Source organism: Mya arenaria, chromosome 6, assembly GCF_026914265.1.
Source record: "Mya arenaria isolate MELC-2E11 chromosome 6, ASM2691426v1".
Taxonomy (NCBI): Eukaryota; Metazoa; Mollusca; class Bivalvia; order Myida; family Myidae; genus Mya; species Mya arenaria.
Genome location: NC_069127.1, coordinates 20,308,854 through 20,323,651, shown reverse-complemented (window position 1 = coordinate 20,323,651; position 14,798 = coordinate 20,308,854). Strand labels below are relative to the sequence as shown.

General features: G+C 36.0%; 1 protein-coding gene across 4 annotated transcripts; it reads right to left on the bottom strand.

The window, feature by feature from the left end:
- Window positions 1-645: 645 nt before the first annotated feature.
- On the bottom strand, window positions 646-14,272 carry LOC128237349 (cytochrome P450 4F6-like). 4 transcript variants are annotated; one of them, XM_052952777.1, is made up of 12 exons: window positions 13,944-14,272; window positions 13,720-13,742; window positions 12,408-12,561; window positions 10,096-10,119; window positions 8,934-9,058; window positions 7,891-7,953; window positions 4,654-4,777; window positions 3,900-4,038; window positions 3,444-3,573; window positions 2,949-3,230; window positions 2,698-2,763; window positions 646-2,390 (listed from the first exon to the last, which is right to left on the bottom strand). In XM_052952777.1, exons 1-12 carry the CDS (start codon window positions 14,106-14,108, stop codon window positions 2,285-2,287), a joined length of 1,401 nt encoding a protein of 466 aa, XP_052808737.1. In that variant the 5' UTR covers window positions 14,109-14,272; the 3' UTR covers window positions 646-2,284. The 4 variants fall into 4 exon arrangements, with proteins under 4 accessions (XP_052808737.1, XP_052808740.1, XP_052808739.1 ...); XM_052952780.1 differs by lacking the exon at window positions 13,720-13,742 and having other exon boundaries at window positions 647-2,390; window positions 13,944-14,269; XM_052952779.1 differs by lacking the exon at window positions 12,408-12,561 and having other exon boundaries at window positions 647-2,390; window positions 9,938-10,119; window positions 13,944-14,267.
- Between the last annotated feature and the right edge of the window lie 526 nt (window positions 14,273-14,798).

Here is a 14,798-nt window from a genome sequence, read left to right as displayed (position 1 = left end):
CAGGCTTGTCAGTATTTTGTCACCAAAGGCAGGTTTAGCAATCATGGATCACCAAATGCAGCTTTGTCAATCTAGTTTCACCAATAGCACGTTTGTCAATTATTCAAAACGAAGGACATTTCCAAACATGTGTCATCAAAGGCAGGGCTGACATTCATGCATAAACAATGTCACGTTTGTCACTCATGCATCACCAAAGACAGGTTTGTCAATTATGCATCACTAAAAGGCAGGTTTCTCAATTATGCATCACCAAAGGCACGTTTTTCATCCATGCATTACAAAAATAAATGGTTTGTCAATCATGCATCACCAAAGGCAGGACTGTCAATCATGCATTACCAACGGCAGGTCAATCAAGTAAGCATCACCAAAGGCAGTTTTTCCAACATGTACCACCAAAGGCAGGTTAATCAATCATGCATCACTAAAGGCACATGTGTCATCTCATGCATCACCAAAGATAGGTTTGTCAATCTTGCATCACCAAAGACAGGTTTATCAATCATGCATCACCAAAGGCAGGATGTCAATCGTGCATCATCAAAGACAAGTTTGTCAATCATGCATCACCAAAGGCAGAGTTGTCAATCATGCATATCCAAAGGTCGGTTTTTCAAATATGCATCAACAAAGGCAGGTTTGTCAATCATGCATACTCAGGCATTTTGTTCATTGGTATTTAATATCAACAAGCGATATATAACACAGCACAAATAAAGCATATGTAAACATATTATTTAGACATTTATAAAGGTACATATTATTTGTATGATATGTGCTTTTTATATCGATAACGGACGTATATCTCATTGAAAATACATTGTACAAAATATTCTACAGTATATTGATGGCTACCAAAACAGGAAATCATTTATTTTATCTTCAAAGACTTTAATATTATAGAAAAAAGGGACATCTGTTAGATAATAATGAGGAAGAAAGGTAAAACGGAAATGTGTATGTAGTTACTAAGGCGATGCCATTTGTTCCCATGGAAGTTTTTGTTGTAGATAAGAGCCGTTTCGCGATTTTTTCTTAGTTTGAAATGGTCAAAAAGGATGCATAGTGTTTCTGTTCTTAACACGCTACGTATGAAAAAAATTAATTAGCATTATTTTAAAGTTTATAATTGTTGTATGTTGTGATTTTTCAAATACACCAAAAGTTTCTGTTTTAAGTTTACGTTAATCGAATTAGAATTAAGATCAAATAAAAAAATATTGAGACCACAGGTTTACCACATTTTGGAACGAGGGAAATAAGAACTTGTTTTTGGAGTAGCGACACTTGAATGTCCAGATGTAAACGATTTAGTTACAGATCCTAGACCTCCTTTGTTTTTCATTTCGTTAAGTACTTTGAAACATTTGATCTGTTAATAGGCCTTCACATGTGTTCATTGTTTAATTTGGTTTTGGAGAAGTCTTATAAACTGATAAAGATTAATCAGCTTCAGTTAGTGTTTTTTTTCTTGTATAAATTAGAATAACTCTATATGGTGCTCCTTAAATATTTCTTTTGGACAAATATGTAACATTATTATTTATTTGAAGTTTGTGCCTTGTTTTTATTTCTGCACTTTTTGTTTCGACATTTGAAAAGTATGCTGTATGTTTTCATTGTTTATAATATGAATTGCCTTTTGATCAAAGAATTGAACCATCAACAAGTTTTGATACAATTTTGTTTCGCTCAATTTCTAAGTACGAGATTTGTTCAGTTATTTCACCAACGTTTATATTTTGTAATTGTAGTTTTAACTCGAGCTTTGAAACTAAGTAATACAAATTACAAAACATCACAATTAATTATTATCATTATCATTATTCTAACTTTTACGAACTTCTTCTAATGGCATACATCCGCGGTTGTTTTCGATGGAATATTGTCGAGGTGTCTGATTGTAATAAACGATAGTCGTTTACATTTCTCTAAAGATCTTGATGAAAATAATAGCACATAATCTATTTCTATACAGCACGTTCAGCATTTTTAACAGTTTAGTCTGGATAAAGCTGAACAATAACGTAATGCTGAAGAATATAATTTGTTGCCCCATTCTATGGAATAGCCTGATGCAATGTAATCCGTTAATACTAGGAGAACAAAAATGAAACAGATCGTTATAGAATCGCTGGTATATCTTACGACGAATGAGGTTAAATATTTACAAAAATACATTCGTTATTATGTTCAACAACCTCCAATGAAAGCCAATTCCATTTATATACATTCCCCACTTCACCATAAATATCTTTACTGATTCATCATATTTCCCTGTTCACGCTTTGCGCTCCTCAACGTACATGAACATGCCATCAACTGTCCGCATAACCGCAGACAGATTCTTTTTCACTACGTGGCTAGTGTCTATGCGGAATGTGAAACTGGAATATTAAAAATAAAAAGTAGTGGCAATTCTTTTAAGAATTTAACATTACAATTATAGTTCACAAATTCATGTTGTTTCAAGTAAAAATCATAAACAAGAAAAGAAAACATGGTAAATGCATACACTGCGAAGCGGAATCATGAATAGTGGACATCTTTCAAGAAAAAGAAAATAATGTTAACAAAGAGAATAGAATAATAACATCTTTTTAACATGTGACAAAAATATCCATTTTAAAATCAAAGGACAATCTGTATGTATAAAAGAATTCCCTCATATTATTGATAGGGGTAGAAGCTTACTTTCGTAGCAATTTCGCAAGAACAGACTTTTCTTCATTCATTGCAAAATGCTGGCCAATGCAATTCCTGAAATGAAACATTATATGAACAATTTCTCAAAGAAAGAAGTTTCTATTTACGCAATCTCATGGAATTACATTAGATTAGTTTTTATAAGTCAAAAGTACCTAATTGATAAAAAAAACATTTAATCCAAGAACATATATTTGTGCTCCCAGAAGCAAAGTTAAAATTTAACACAAACATTTTACCTTGGACCTGCTGAGAAAGGCACAAATTGAAAAGGAGACATTTTGTCCACATTTTCCGGTGAGAATCGCTCTGGCTTAAACTCCATGTGGTCAGGGCCCCAGACGCTCTCTTTGTGGTGGAGCGCCCAGATGTTGAGCTGCACAATTGATCCTGCTGGAATATTCCGACCACCAATCTCGAAGTCCTCCTTGACTTCCCTGTTCACTATAGGAACAGGTCCGTGGAGCCGCATTCCCTCTTTGATGCACTGAGTCAGGAATTCAAACTTGGGCATGTCGGACCTTTAAATTGGATACACATATTTGAATTTGAACACAATAGATATCAGTCTGGTATTTCTCATTTTTTATGAACCCCTAAAGCTTTAATTGCCACGATATTGTATAACTCTACATCATTCCTTCTTAAAAAAACTTGCATCTTGAACTGAGACATTCATGTTCTTGTAGCTTGTAAGACATGTGTATTATAACGGTAGACCCAGTAATTCGTACCATTCTACAAAGTCGGAGTCCCTTCCTTCCAGCACTTGATCCACTTCCTGTTGACACCTCTTCTGGTACTCTGGATGCTCCGCCAGCGAGTAAAGGATCCATGAGATCGCCGACGCCGTCGTATCATGACCTGGTGGGGGGAAATTACGGCTAACATGTGAATGTATATATTTTTCATTTAACCAAACCTGTTAAGTCGATCAAAGGTTATAATTTGTATTCAGGATTACATGGAGTTCTGTACTTGTGTGATGTGATTGTGTCAAGTATGAAGTGATTTACAAGAGGAGTTTACGAGCTATTAATACAAATTCAAATCTAGTCATTTATTTCTCCACATATGCTATGGAATGGCAATACATTTTGTATCTACATTTTGTGTGTAGAGAAATACAAGATCAACACATCCACGAAGGTGATAAAAGGTTAAGATAATTAATGCTGAACAGATTATACCTTCAAATAAAAAAGTGTCGACCTCATTTCTGACCTCGAGGCTAGATAGTCCTACGCCTTCCTCATCTCGGGCTGTCAGTAGAATATCCAGGAAATCCACATACCGCTTACCCTCAAGAGCCACATTCTCGCCACTATCCTGTCAAACAAGACATGATCACAAAGTATTATGTTAACATTCATATCACTGTTTTTAAAGAAAGGTCAGGTTTTGTCATTGAATGCAGTGAGATAACAGTTGAGTTTGAAGGGATTAGAAATCAGAAAGTCCATATATCGGCAAATTTACCTCAATATATTGTCAATGTAATGTGATTTACTGGTATTTATGTGGTAAGCAACCCCAGTAAATTTCGTATTGGGAAAATGCGCAAAATCGTGTCGTAAGCGTATGTGGAACATAAGTAGGTAAAATTCAATCGTTGTACACAACGATATCATTTTGATGTAAGGTTTTGACAATTTTCTCTTTTTCTTGCAGTGGTATAATCTGGTGTCTAGTCCTATTTATAAAAGTTGAAAGTATTCAAAACCCCACTTATGTCGCAGGTTAACCATTGCTGTCAAAAGCTACAAAGTCTATACATAGTATTCGGTATTTCAGTAAATAACAGTCAGGAAGCATGTTTGCCACACGTAATTTAAAATTTATTGGAAGCAATTGGAATCTTTACTTTTTCGAAAAAAATAAGTTATAAATCGGGAACTGAATATGAACCTCATGATGTCAATGGGCAGTACGTTAATAACATACCAGTGCATTTTTACGTTTATGAATGATTTCCTCGGCCACGCTGTGAACAAAGTTGCAGTCCTTCTTAAACTGTCGTCCAACTGAAGTTTTATAGAAGATAAAGTCGAACAGCATGTATGGGTACCTGTAAAAGAGCAATACATTTTTCGTTTATTTTATTATAATTAATGTCATGAAATACCAACATCTTTGCTCGGTTTATGTGCCAATTGTCAAAGATATTCACTTTATTTTCCATGCATGCATTGACTAGGTAGAAATTTGTGATCTATTTAATGACCATCTAGAGGTCGAGCATGCATTGATAAAAGGTCATTAGGACATATTCATACATTAACAAACCCGTCCTTAGCGATCCATGCATGCTAAAACCTGCCTCTGAATATGTATCAATTCCTTAACCGGTCTTAAGCGGTGCATGATTTACGTAAACTGCTACACAATGTATACATTGAAAGAAACTGTCTCGAGCATTGCATGAATGTCGAAAACCGGTCCTTGGTGATGTAAGCACTGACATACCAACTTTTGGTGATGCATAAGAGACAAACCTGCTATTCGTGATTTTTGATTGAAAAACCTGCCTTTTGCGTTGAATAAAACATGCCTTTGGTGATGCATGACTGATAAACCTGACTTTACTTATGAGAGGTATTGAAACCTTCCTTTGGTGATGCATGATTGACAATCCTGCCTTTTGTGCTGCATGATTGATAAACCTGCCTTTTGTGATGCGTGATTGACAATCCTGCCTTTTGTGTTGCATGATTGATAAACCTGCCTTTGGTGATGCATGATTGACAATCCTGCCTTTTGTGATACATGACGGACAAACCTGCCTTTTGTGTTGCGTGATTGACAAACCTTTCTTTGGTGATGCATAATTGAGAATCCTGCCTTTTGTGATGCGTGATTGACAAACCTTCCTTTGGTGATGCATGATTGACAATCCTGCCTTTTGTAATGTGTGATTGACAAACCTTCCTTTGGTGATGCATGATTGACAATCCTGCCTTTTGTGATGCATGATTGGTATACCTGCTTTTGATGATGCATTAGTGACAAACGTGCCTTTTGTGTTGCATGATTGATAAACCTGCCTTTTGTGCTGCATGATTGATAAACCTGCCGTTGGTGATGCGTGATTGACAAACCTTCCTTTGGTGAGGCACGAATGACAAACCTGCCTTTTGTGATACATGATTGACAAACCTGCCTTTGGTGATGCGTGATTGATAAACCTTCCTTTGGTGATGCACGAATTACAAACCTGCCTTTGGTGATACATGATTGACAAATCTGCCTTTGGTGATGCGTGATTGACAAACCTTCCTTTGGTGATGCATGATTGACAAACCTGCCTTTTGTGATACGTGACTGACAAACCTTCCTTTTGTGTTGCGTGAATGACAAACCTGCCTTTGGTGATGCATGATTGATAAACCTTACTTTAGTGATGCATGATTGAAAAACTTGCCTTTGGTGATGCATGATTGGCAATCTGTCTTTGGTAATTGGTGTTTAAGATACCTGCCTTTGGTGAAGCATGATTGACAAACCTGTTTTTGGTGATGCATGATTGATAAAACTGCCTTTAGTGATGCACGATTGATTAACCTGCCATTGGTAATGGATGATTGATGAACCTGCCTTAAGTGATGCATGATTGACAAAAATGCCTTTAGTAAAACATGATAAACAAACCTGTCTTTGGTGATGCATGATGGACAGACCTTTGTTTAGTGATGCAAAATTTACAAACCTGCCTTTTGTGATGCATGATTGACAAACCTGCCTTTGATGAAGCAGGATATACAAACCTGCCTTTGATGATGCAGGATTTACAAACCTGCCTTTAGTCTTCATGATTGACAAACCTGCCTTTAGTAATACAAGCTTGACAAAATGGTCTTTAGTACTACATGATTGACAAACTTGCCTTTTGTGATACATGATTGGCAAACCTGCTTTTGATGATGCATGATTGACAAACGTGCCTTTAGTCATACATAATTGACACTCTTGCCTTTAGTAATACATGCTTGACAAACCTGCCTTTTGTGATGCGTGATTGACAAACCTGCCTTTAGTATACATGATTGACAAACCTGCCTTTAGTAATACAAGCTTGACAAAATGGTCTTTAGTACTACATGATTGACAAACTTGCCTTTTGTGATACATGCTTGACAAACCTGCCTTTTGTGATGCGTGATTGACAAACCTGCCTTTGGTAATGCATGATTGACAAACCTACCTTTTTTTATTTCTTGATTGACAAACCTGCCTTTGCTGATGCAAGATTGACACGCATGTCTTTGGTGAATCTTAAACTACTAACAAGCCGTTGGTGATGCACGATTGACAATCTGCCTTTGGTGATGCATGATTGATAAACCTGCGTTTGGTGATGCACGATTGACAAACCTGCCTTTGGTGATGAACGATTGACAAACCTGCCTTTTGTGATGCGTGATTGACAAACCTGCCTTTGGTGATGAACGATTGACAAACCTGCCTTTTGTGATGCACAATTGACAAACCTGCCTTTGGTGATGCATGATTGACAAGCCTTCCATTGGTGATGCATGATTGACAAACCTGCCTTTGGTGACGCACGATTGACAAACCTTCCGTTGGTGATGCATGATGGACAAACCTGCCTTTTTGATGCATGATTGACAAACCTGCCTTTAGTGATGAACTAACATGCAAGATAAACAAACCTGCCATTGGTGACACAAAAATGAACAACTTGTCTGCGGTGACTCAAAATTGACATACCTGCCTTTGGTGATGATGAATTACAAACGTGCTTTTTGTGGTACATACATAAACAACTTTTTCACGGTGATTCATGCATTGACTAGCATGCATGTGTTAAAATAAAATCAAAGTGGATAATAGTTTGCATTATGACTACAGCAAAAATATTTATCATTGGAAGTATTTCAATGCAATGGATAGTTTGTACATTTTTCAAAAGTTCTTGTTTACACCATTCGAATGAAAAGACATCCCATTTCCATTTGCATATGTTAAAGTTTAGGTTCAAACACATAATAGAATGGATTTTTATGTAAGCAAAACGCCACATGAATTTTTCGCTTTAACCGATACTTAACATCTTTAAACGATGGCACCTTTTTGCCAGCAATTAATCGAATACAAACAAGTCAAACGTGTAAACGTACGTGAACGACATTCTATAATTGCTCTGGCCTTACATAAACTTACAGGAATCTCTGAACAAGAGAATCTGTAATTCTGTTGACCGCCTTTACATACGGATTCGTGTCTCTGAAAAATACAAAACAAGCATCTGGTCAAAGCAGCAGTTAACGATCATTATAATATGAACTACAATGTAATATCAGATACTGGTCTTGATGAATATTATTCTAGTAATATTAAGCGACATAAGTAAACTTTGACAATATCAATGAGGGACAAAGCCAGTGACAATATTTTTACTATAAACATGCCAATGGTCTAATTTTTGGTCGAAGGTTTGGTTTAAAGATAGGGTCTTCGTATAAAAAACAGAACAAAATTCTAGTGTAGTTAGACAACTTAGTCCTCGTATCCATTTAGCCTTGTGCTTTTGTAAAGGGCTATATTGATCATTCAATGCGTGGTTTACATGGACTCCAAGTTAAGATTTAAAGGGATCTAAATAATGTTGATACAGTGGAGCTACATGGACAAGCAAAGTAACCGAAAATAAAGCAATTGACTACGTGGACATATCGGCGTGTAAAGAACTATTTTGACCCCCTATAGAATGACGACCCCTCGGCAATTATTCCTTAGAATGTTATATCGACTCTCGGGTCATAATATTACGATTCCCATACACGCAGTACAATGAACCCTTACGAAGACTTTCAACACATCCAGGTATATTTTTACTCCGTGTAGATGAATCGAACTATTTAAGCCGTAAGTCGATATAGTATGACCCGTGGGTAATTTTTTCCAAAGAATAATGGGGGTGGTCATGTTTCTATGGGGGTCAAAATACTACGAAAGTTTTTGACCCCCATACCCAAAGAAAAAGACTCCCGGTCGACTCAATCCCAACCTCCCTCCCCTCCTATATATAATATACAAATTGTTTTAAAATCGTTTATTAACGTATTCTTGAATGAAGAATAGAAATGCTTCAGCGTTGTTATACATGTCCTTTTAATTCATCAGAGAAATAAATCTTTCGATGGGGGTTTGCCGGTTGTGCCCTCCTCCAGTTATGAATTTCTGGATCCGCCACTTTAACTTACCCGGATTGCTGTATATCTTTTTCGTAGGAGAAGGCGCACTTGAGAATAATTTCAAGGGTACATAGCAACACGTTTTGGAACACATCAAATCGATCATTTGAAGCTGCCTTTGACTTCAATTTCGCCTAGAAAAAAAGAATGTATAATTCTGTATTCTGCCGTATCGTTCACTCAGTTAGACAGCATTTAAAATTTATTTAAGAAAGAATCTTAATTTCAATTTGTGTTAACTAACATTTAAGTTAACAATTCATATATTATTTTGATAGCAAAACTTCTACTAGACATCTATTAAATCCCAAAGACATGAATAAGTGTACATTGGTTTGTTGGAATGTTATTTAGCCTTGAAGTAATAGTTCAATTGCGATATTTAATTCAGTAGTTCAGAAACAATAAGGAATGACAATTTCGTGATACATTTACTCCTTAAGATCAATATCAATATCAAAATCATAACTTTGAACTAAATAATTGCACTATATATTTACATTCAGCATGTTATGCAAAAGAAAAAAAATATAGATAATTTATTATCAATATCAATGAACATTCATTTTTCATTTTGTAGTTTAAGATCCCTTTTTAATTGTATCTGTACTCATTTTAAAATGTATCAAGAAATAAAATAAACAAATATAATAAACTGAGGGTAATGTTTTGAAGTTTTGAAGTTTGTGATTGAGTACAGGCAATGAGTACAAAAACAACATATACTCGTAATTATTATAAAAATGTTAATCTCTCTTAATTTAGAATGACAGAATGATAGAAGTGAGAAGAGGTGAAGGTCCCAAAAGGTAATGAGATGGCACTGAAAACCTGTTGTATTACACCTAAAATATTTCAAATCGAAAAACATTTACACATGATCCTTCAAGTCTACCCGACGGTAGCCATCTATCTATTGAGCATTGCCCAAGCCTAACAATAGACGTTCATAAATAATTTTGAAAGAAAATACTGTCAGGCCAAAGTCTGACTCTGTCGACTATTCTTTTTACCACAAGAACATCCGCAGAGGCATTAAAGACGTTAGTATAAGGTTTAAGGATGTCGAAGTGGAAAGCAGGAGTGAGTAGGCGGCGATTGCGGGCCCACTTCTGGCCATTGGCGACCAAGAGTCCATCCCCTAACCACGGCTCGATCAATCGGTACATACCAATAAGACCTCGCGATTTAGGAGCTGAAAGAGAAATGATAAGCACGGTGATTAGAGCGTTAATTAGTGTATGCACTAATTTGTGGTCCAATGAAAATTGAGTATTATTCAAATTCTCGCCTGTTTATATTTCGGTGAACGATATGTCTATATTTATTAGAACGTACTAACATTATAAGTTTCGATTTTAAGATAATTAAATGTAATTGAAAAAGGACGAGAAAAAGTGCCTAAGTAACGAACTAGTTACAGGAAAAAACTTTTAAGTAATTATTTTCCCTAGGAACAGGGTTGTAGAGAAAGCATCTACCAAAACCATTCTTTGAGATAGTTCAAAAACGACCGTTAGTGAGGCATTTTCCTAGTTAATGAAGGATTCGGCAAGGCAGTCGACAGGATATTCGGAAAAAGCGACCATAAGTGAGGCGTGTTCCTAGTTAACGAATGACTTTGCAAGACAGTTGATGGGTATTCGGAAAAAACGACCGTAAGTGAGGCATTTTCCTAGTTGACGAATGGCCCTGCAAGGTAGTAGACGGGGTATTCGGAAAAAAACGACCGTTAGTGAGCACAGCTTTAATGAAATGTGTTATTGTCGCAGCACGATTTCTGTTTAATAATGTCAAAAAGATAAGTTAAGCAAAGTGTTCAACAGCAAAAGCTATTTTACATTTTGTATTATTTTCCCTTCGACTGACTATTGAAGTACAAAATGAAGCAGATGGTTTAAATCACACGCAACTTAAATATCATAAATATATAGAGTGCAGAGCCTCGTTTTTATCGGTTTTAAATGACGAGTTTAATAAATTTGATACAAAATAAAAACGAGTTTAAGATTCTTTTTATAACATAACTCATTTACGGTCGAAATCTAGGTCAAAGTTTCTTCAATACACTTCTCTTGTCATAGTGCGAAGTATTTACATTGTGTGTTATAAGGAGGCTTCATCCGCAGGAAAGAAAAATAGCCCGACATATTTTTTGTTATAAACAATAAAAAACCATTAATCAGGTCTCAATTATCAACCGATTTTCAAAGGATTGACTTAAACACTACAAAAATACATATTTCAATCCATTTAAATCAAGCAAATCAATAAAAAGACCAATGTCATAACTGCATGACGTCACAGTCGCTTTCAATAGTGCGAATTCGCTTTGTAGCTGGTCGATTAGAGCATAGATTTTGATGGATGTGCACAAGGACATAACCTCCGTGAATTGGAGCACCATAAATGTTGTAAAATCCACCAGAAAAAGTGGGAATTGATGTGGAATCAGTGACTCTGACAGTGTGTGAACTTGAGCATTGCTGGCGAACTACCAAGAATAAGCATTTTGCAAGTAAGAAGACGGGTATTTTAACTGGAGTACAGGATGCTGGCCATTTCCTTGTGTTGATTTGGATTTATGTGGCTATAGTTGTTTATAGATGCAATGTTTTTGTGTATCGATGTTTGCATAAATAATCTGGTTCGCAGGAACATTGTTATCATTCAGTTTCTTGACGAGGACGATGTATTTTCTGGCGCTGTGATCAGGGAGGTGTTTGTTTGGATTAATCCCAGACTTCTTCCACATTCGTTAAATCGTGGATTTGAGTTTGTTGACACCGACATGATTTCTTTTGAAACATCATTCGTTAACGCCTCACTTATGGTCGCTTTTTTTCGAATACCCCGTCCTCTGCCTTGCAAGGCCATTCGGTAACAAGGAAAATGCCTCACTTACGGTCGTTTTTTTCCCGAATACCACGTCTACTGCCTTGCAGAGTCATTCGTTAACTAGGAAAACGCACCACTTACGGTCTTTTTATCGAATACCCCGTCTACTACCTTGCAGAGCCATTCGTTAACTTGCAAAACGCCTCACTTACGGTCTCCTTTATAGAATACCCGTTCTACTGTCTTGTAGAGCCATTCGTTAAATAGGAAAACGCCTCACTTACGGTCGTGGTTTCAAACACCACGTCTACTGCCTTGAGAGTCATTCGTTAACTAGCAAAATGCCTCACATACGGTCGTTTTTTACCGAATACCCCGTCTACTGCCTTGTAAAGCCATTCGTTACCTAGGAAAATGCCTCACTTACGGTCGGTTTTTCAGAATACTCCGTCTACTGCCTTGCCTGGCTATTCGTTACCTAGCAAAATTCCTCATTTTCGGTCGGGTTTTCCGAATACCCCTTCTACTGTCTTGCAGAGCCATCTGTTAACTATGAAAATGCCTCGCTTAGGTTGTTGTTGTTTTCGAATATCCCGTCTACTGCCTTGCCGGACCATTCGTTAACTAGGAATATGCCTCACTTACCGTTGCTTTTTGTGATCCTTGCCATAGATTTCGGCGTGCAGGCGATGACGATGGGCTTCCGAAAAAATCCCCAGAGGAAGACAATTCCATCTTTCTCGTACTCGTTACAAATCTTGATAAAATGAAAAATCCGTTCCGTGGGATCTTTCGGGAACTGGAGGGAGAAATTACTACTCAGTGTCACTTGCCTTTTTCTTCTTAATTATACATGACAATGAATGAAACATTTTTTTCCATCTCAGACCATTTGCTACTTTCCAACTTAATAGGTTTTAAAGCTGAATTGTTCGTGATTTCAAGAACAGGCTGAACATGATTGATCTACAAAATCTGTATTTATCAATCTTCTACGCAGTAATAAAGCGACAACCAGGAAGTTTTGAAAAACCGACAGTATGTATATACTACATTAGATGTCACTCATTTTGTATTCGTTCTTTTTCTTGACCTGTTTTTAAGGATAGCTAGATAGGTTTTTATACTAAGGGTTGACGCTAAGCATAAAAGCAATTTGTTATGACCTTATTAATTAGCACTGAAAAACACGGCTACGTGATGCTATGCGATGTTACATTCGATGAGGTATAAACTAGCAGTTAGTTTTTCCAATAAGAACAAAATATTTTGAATGAAAAAAAGTTACAAGACTAAAGTGATCCTTAGTGAAGTATTAGCGAGTATTATAAATGATATAAATCTTATATTGTAAACGTTTTTCAATAGGTATTTACGAATACAACATATTTATTATTGGTTGAAGACTGTTAGTTTGTACTTACAAAAAGAAATGGTTTGTTGCGACTGTATTGCATAATCTTTTTTGTGCAAATTCGTTCATACTAACAATCTTTAATATTTAATAGCGGTCTCCATAACATTGTGTAAACTACCCAAAACCAGGGTCAGTCGCTGTTTAAGTGTATATCGGTTCACCTGTTTAAAGTAAATAACGGCTGACTGCTTATATATTGAAATAAATATTATTGAAATACATGAGAAATAATGCCTTCTCATTAAACAAAATATTATGTTGATCACAAAGTATTCCCTTAGTTTGCTTTTGATTAAATGTAAACTCAATGTTCTAGTGCGAGTCCTTACACAGTCACAATAGAAATGACGTAAGATTTCTTTTTAATGTACGTGTCAGAACATGGTGATCAAAGTGATAGATTTTGACCTGACAATGTCACTTGAAATGTATACATCATTTTACCATTACATATAAACTCGACTTGGGTAGAGACTAGTACAAACTTTAATCGAAATCAAATAAGATGATAATAAATGATCAGAAATGAAAATAACTTGCCTCTGGTGTGAATCGTTCTTGATCTGTTTATAGATTAAGACAGCCCTTTTTAATAAAGTACTTTGTTTAACAAAATCATATATTGAATCAGTCAACGTATTTTTTAGGGTTATCACGTGACTAGTAAATCTCTCCCTTGGAAGGCGCAGTTAAACAATAATGAATATTTATATGAGGGCGATACAAATCATACAAAAACAAGTTCAAGAAATAGCACGTCTTACCTGACTGAACGATCCAAGAAGCCAGTGGCTAGGGGGAGTCCTGATTCCTTTAAACCTCGCCTCCACCCTCCGTACGTGAAGGTAAAATTTGACAACCGCATACACAATTAGCACTACAATCCCAATAAAAAGTGTCTTCAATAATAAATACAAACTTATATCCATATCTCAGCTGTGTACATTCAACGCAGTTTGCTCGTCATAGGAGATAACGAGTTGTGAATGGTAGTGCAGACTTCAATTACCACACAGCGTATGGGAAGTTTAATTTTTACATTGGTTTTCCTACACATATTAATAGCGAAGCGACCTTATTATCAATAGTTGAACTACATTGCGGCCATTAGTGTAAGTGTACAAACAGACCTATAAATATACTTTAGCATTTTTACAGGGACGTATGTCATATAGGCAGCGACTTACACACGTTCTGTCCGAAAAATTCAAAACATGAAACCCAGCCATATTGATTTCAAGTACTGTAAAATCGCTACTGTTTAATATTTATAACGAAAGTTAGAGTACTTAAAATCAAAGGCCATCGTAATACAGTTAAATATTTATAAATACCGAAAGAGTACGTTAAAATGCCCCCTCGATCAATCTAGTTTTAAACTAAATATCCGTGGGGCATGCTCCGAACCCAGATAAAATTTGGCCTACACATCGTTAAAACCCAAACTTAATCCCTGTTATATGATGGACTTTGTTGATATCTATATTTTCACAAAACTAGCTGAAAACTGTATTCAAAACGAGAAATATTTATAAGACTAATGTATCTTTGTGTACAATTTGTATCTAATTGATTTTTTCATCAAATACCATACAAGAATATTGACCACAGGCAGGGGC

What these genes read in the sequence shown, in the direction of transcription:
- LOC128237349 (XM_052952776.1), bottom strand. Translation starts at nt 14,108, where the DNA reads ATGGATATAAGTTTGTATTTATTATTGAAGACACTTTTTATTGGGATT. An exon ending in GACTCCGACTTTGTAGAATG is followed by an intron (nt 3,231 to 3,443) that starts GTACGAATTACT and finishes TCCAATTTAAAG; the next exon opens with GTCCGACATGCCCAAGTTTG. An exon ending in CTTGCGAAATTGCTACGAAA is followed by an intron (nt 2,391 to 2,697) that starts GTAAGCTTCTAC and finishes TTAATATTCCAG; the next exon opens with TTTCACATTCCGCATAGACA.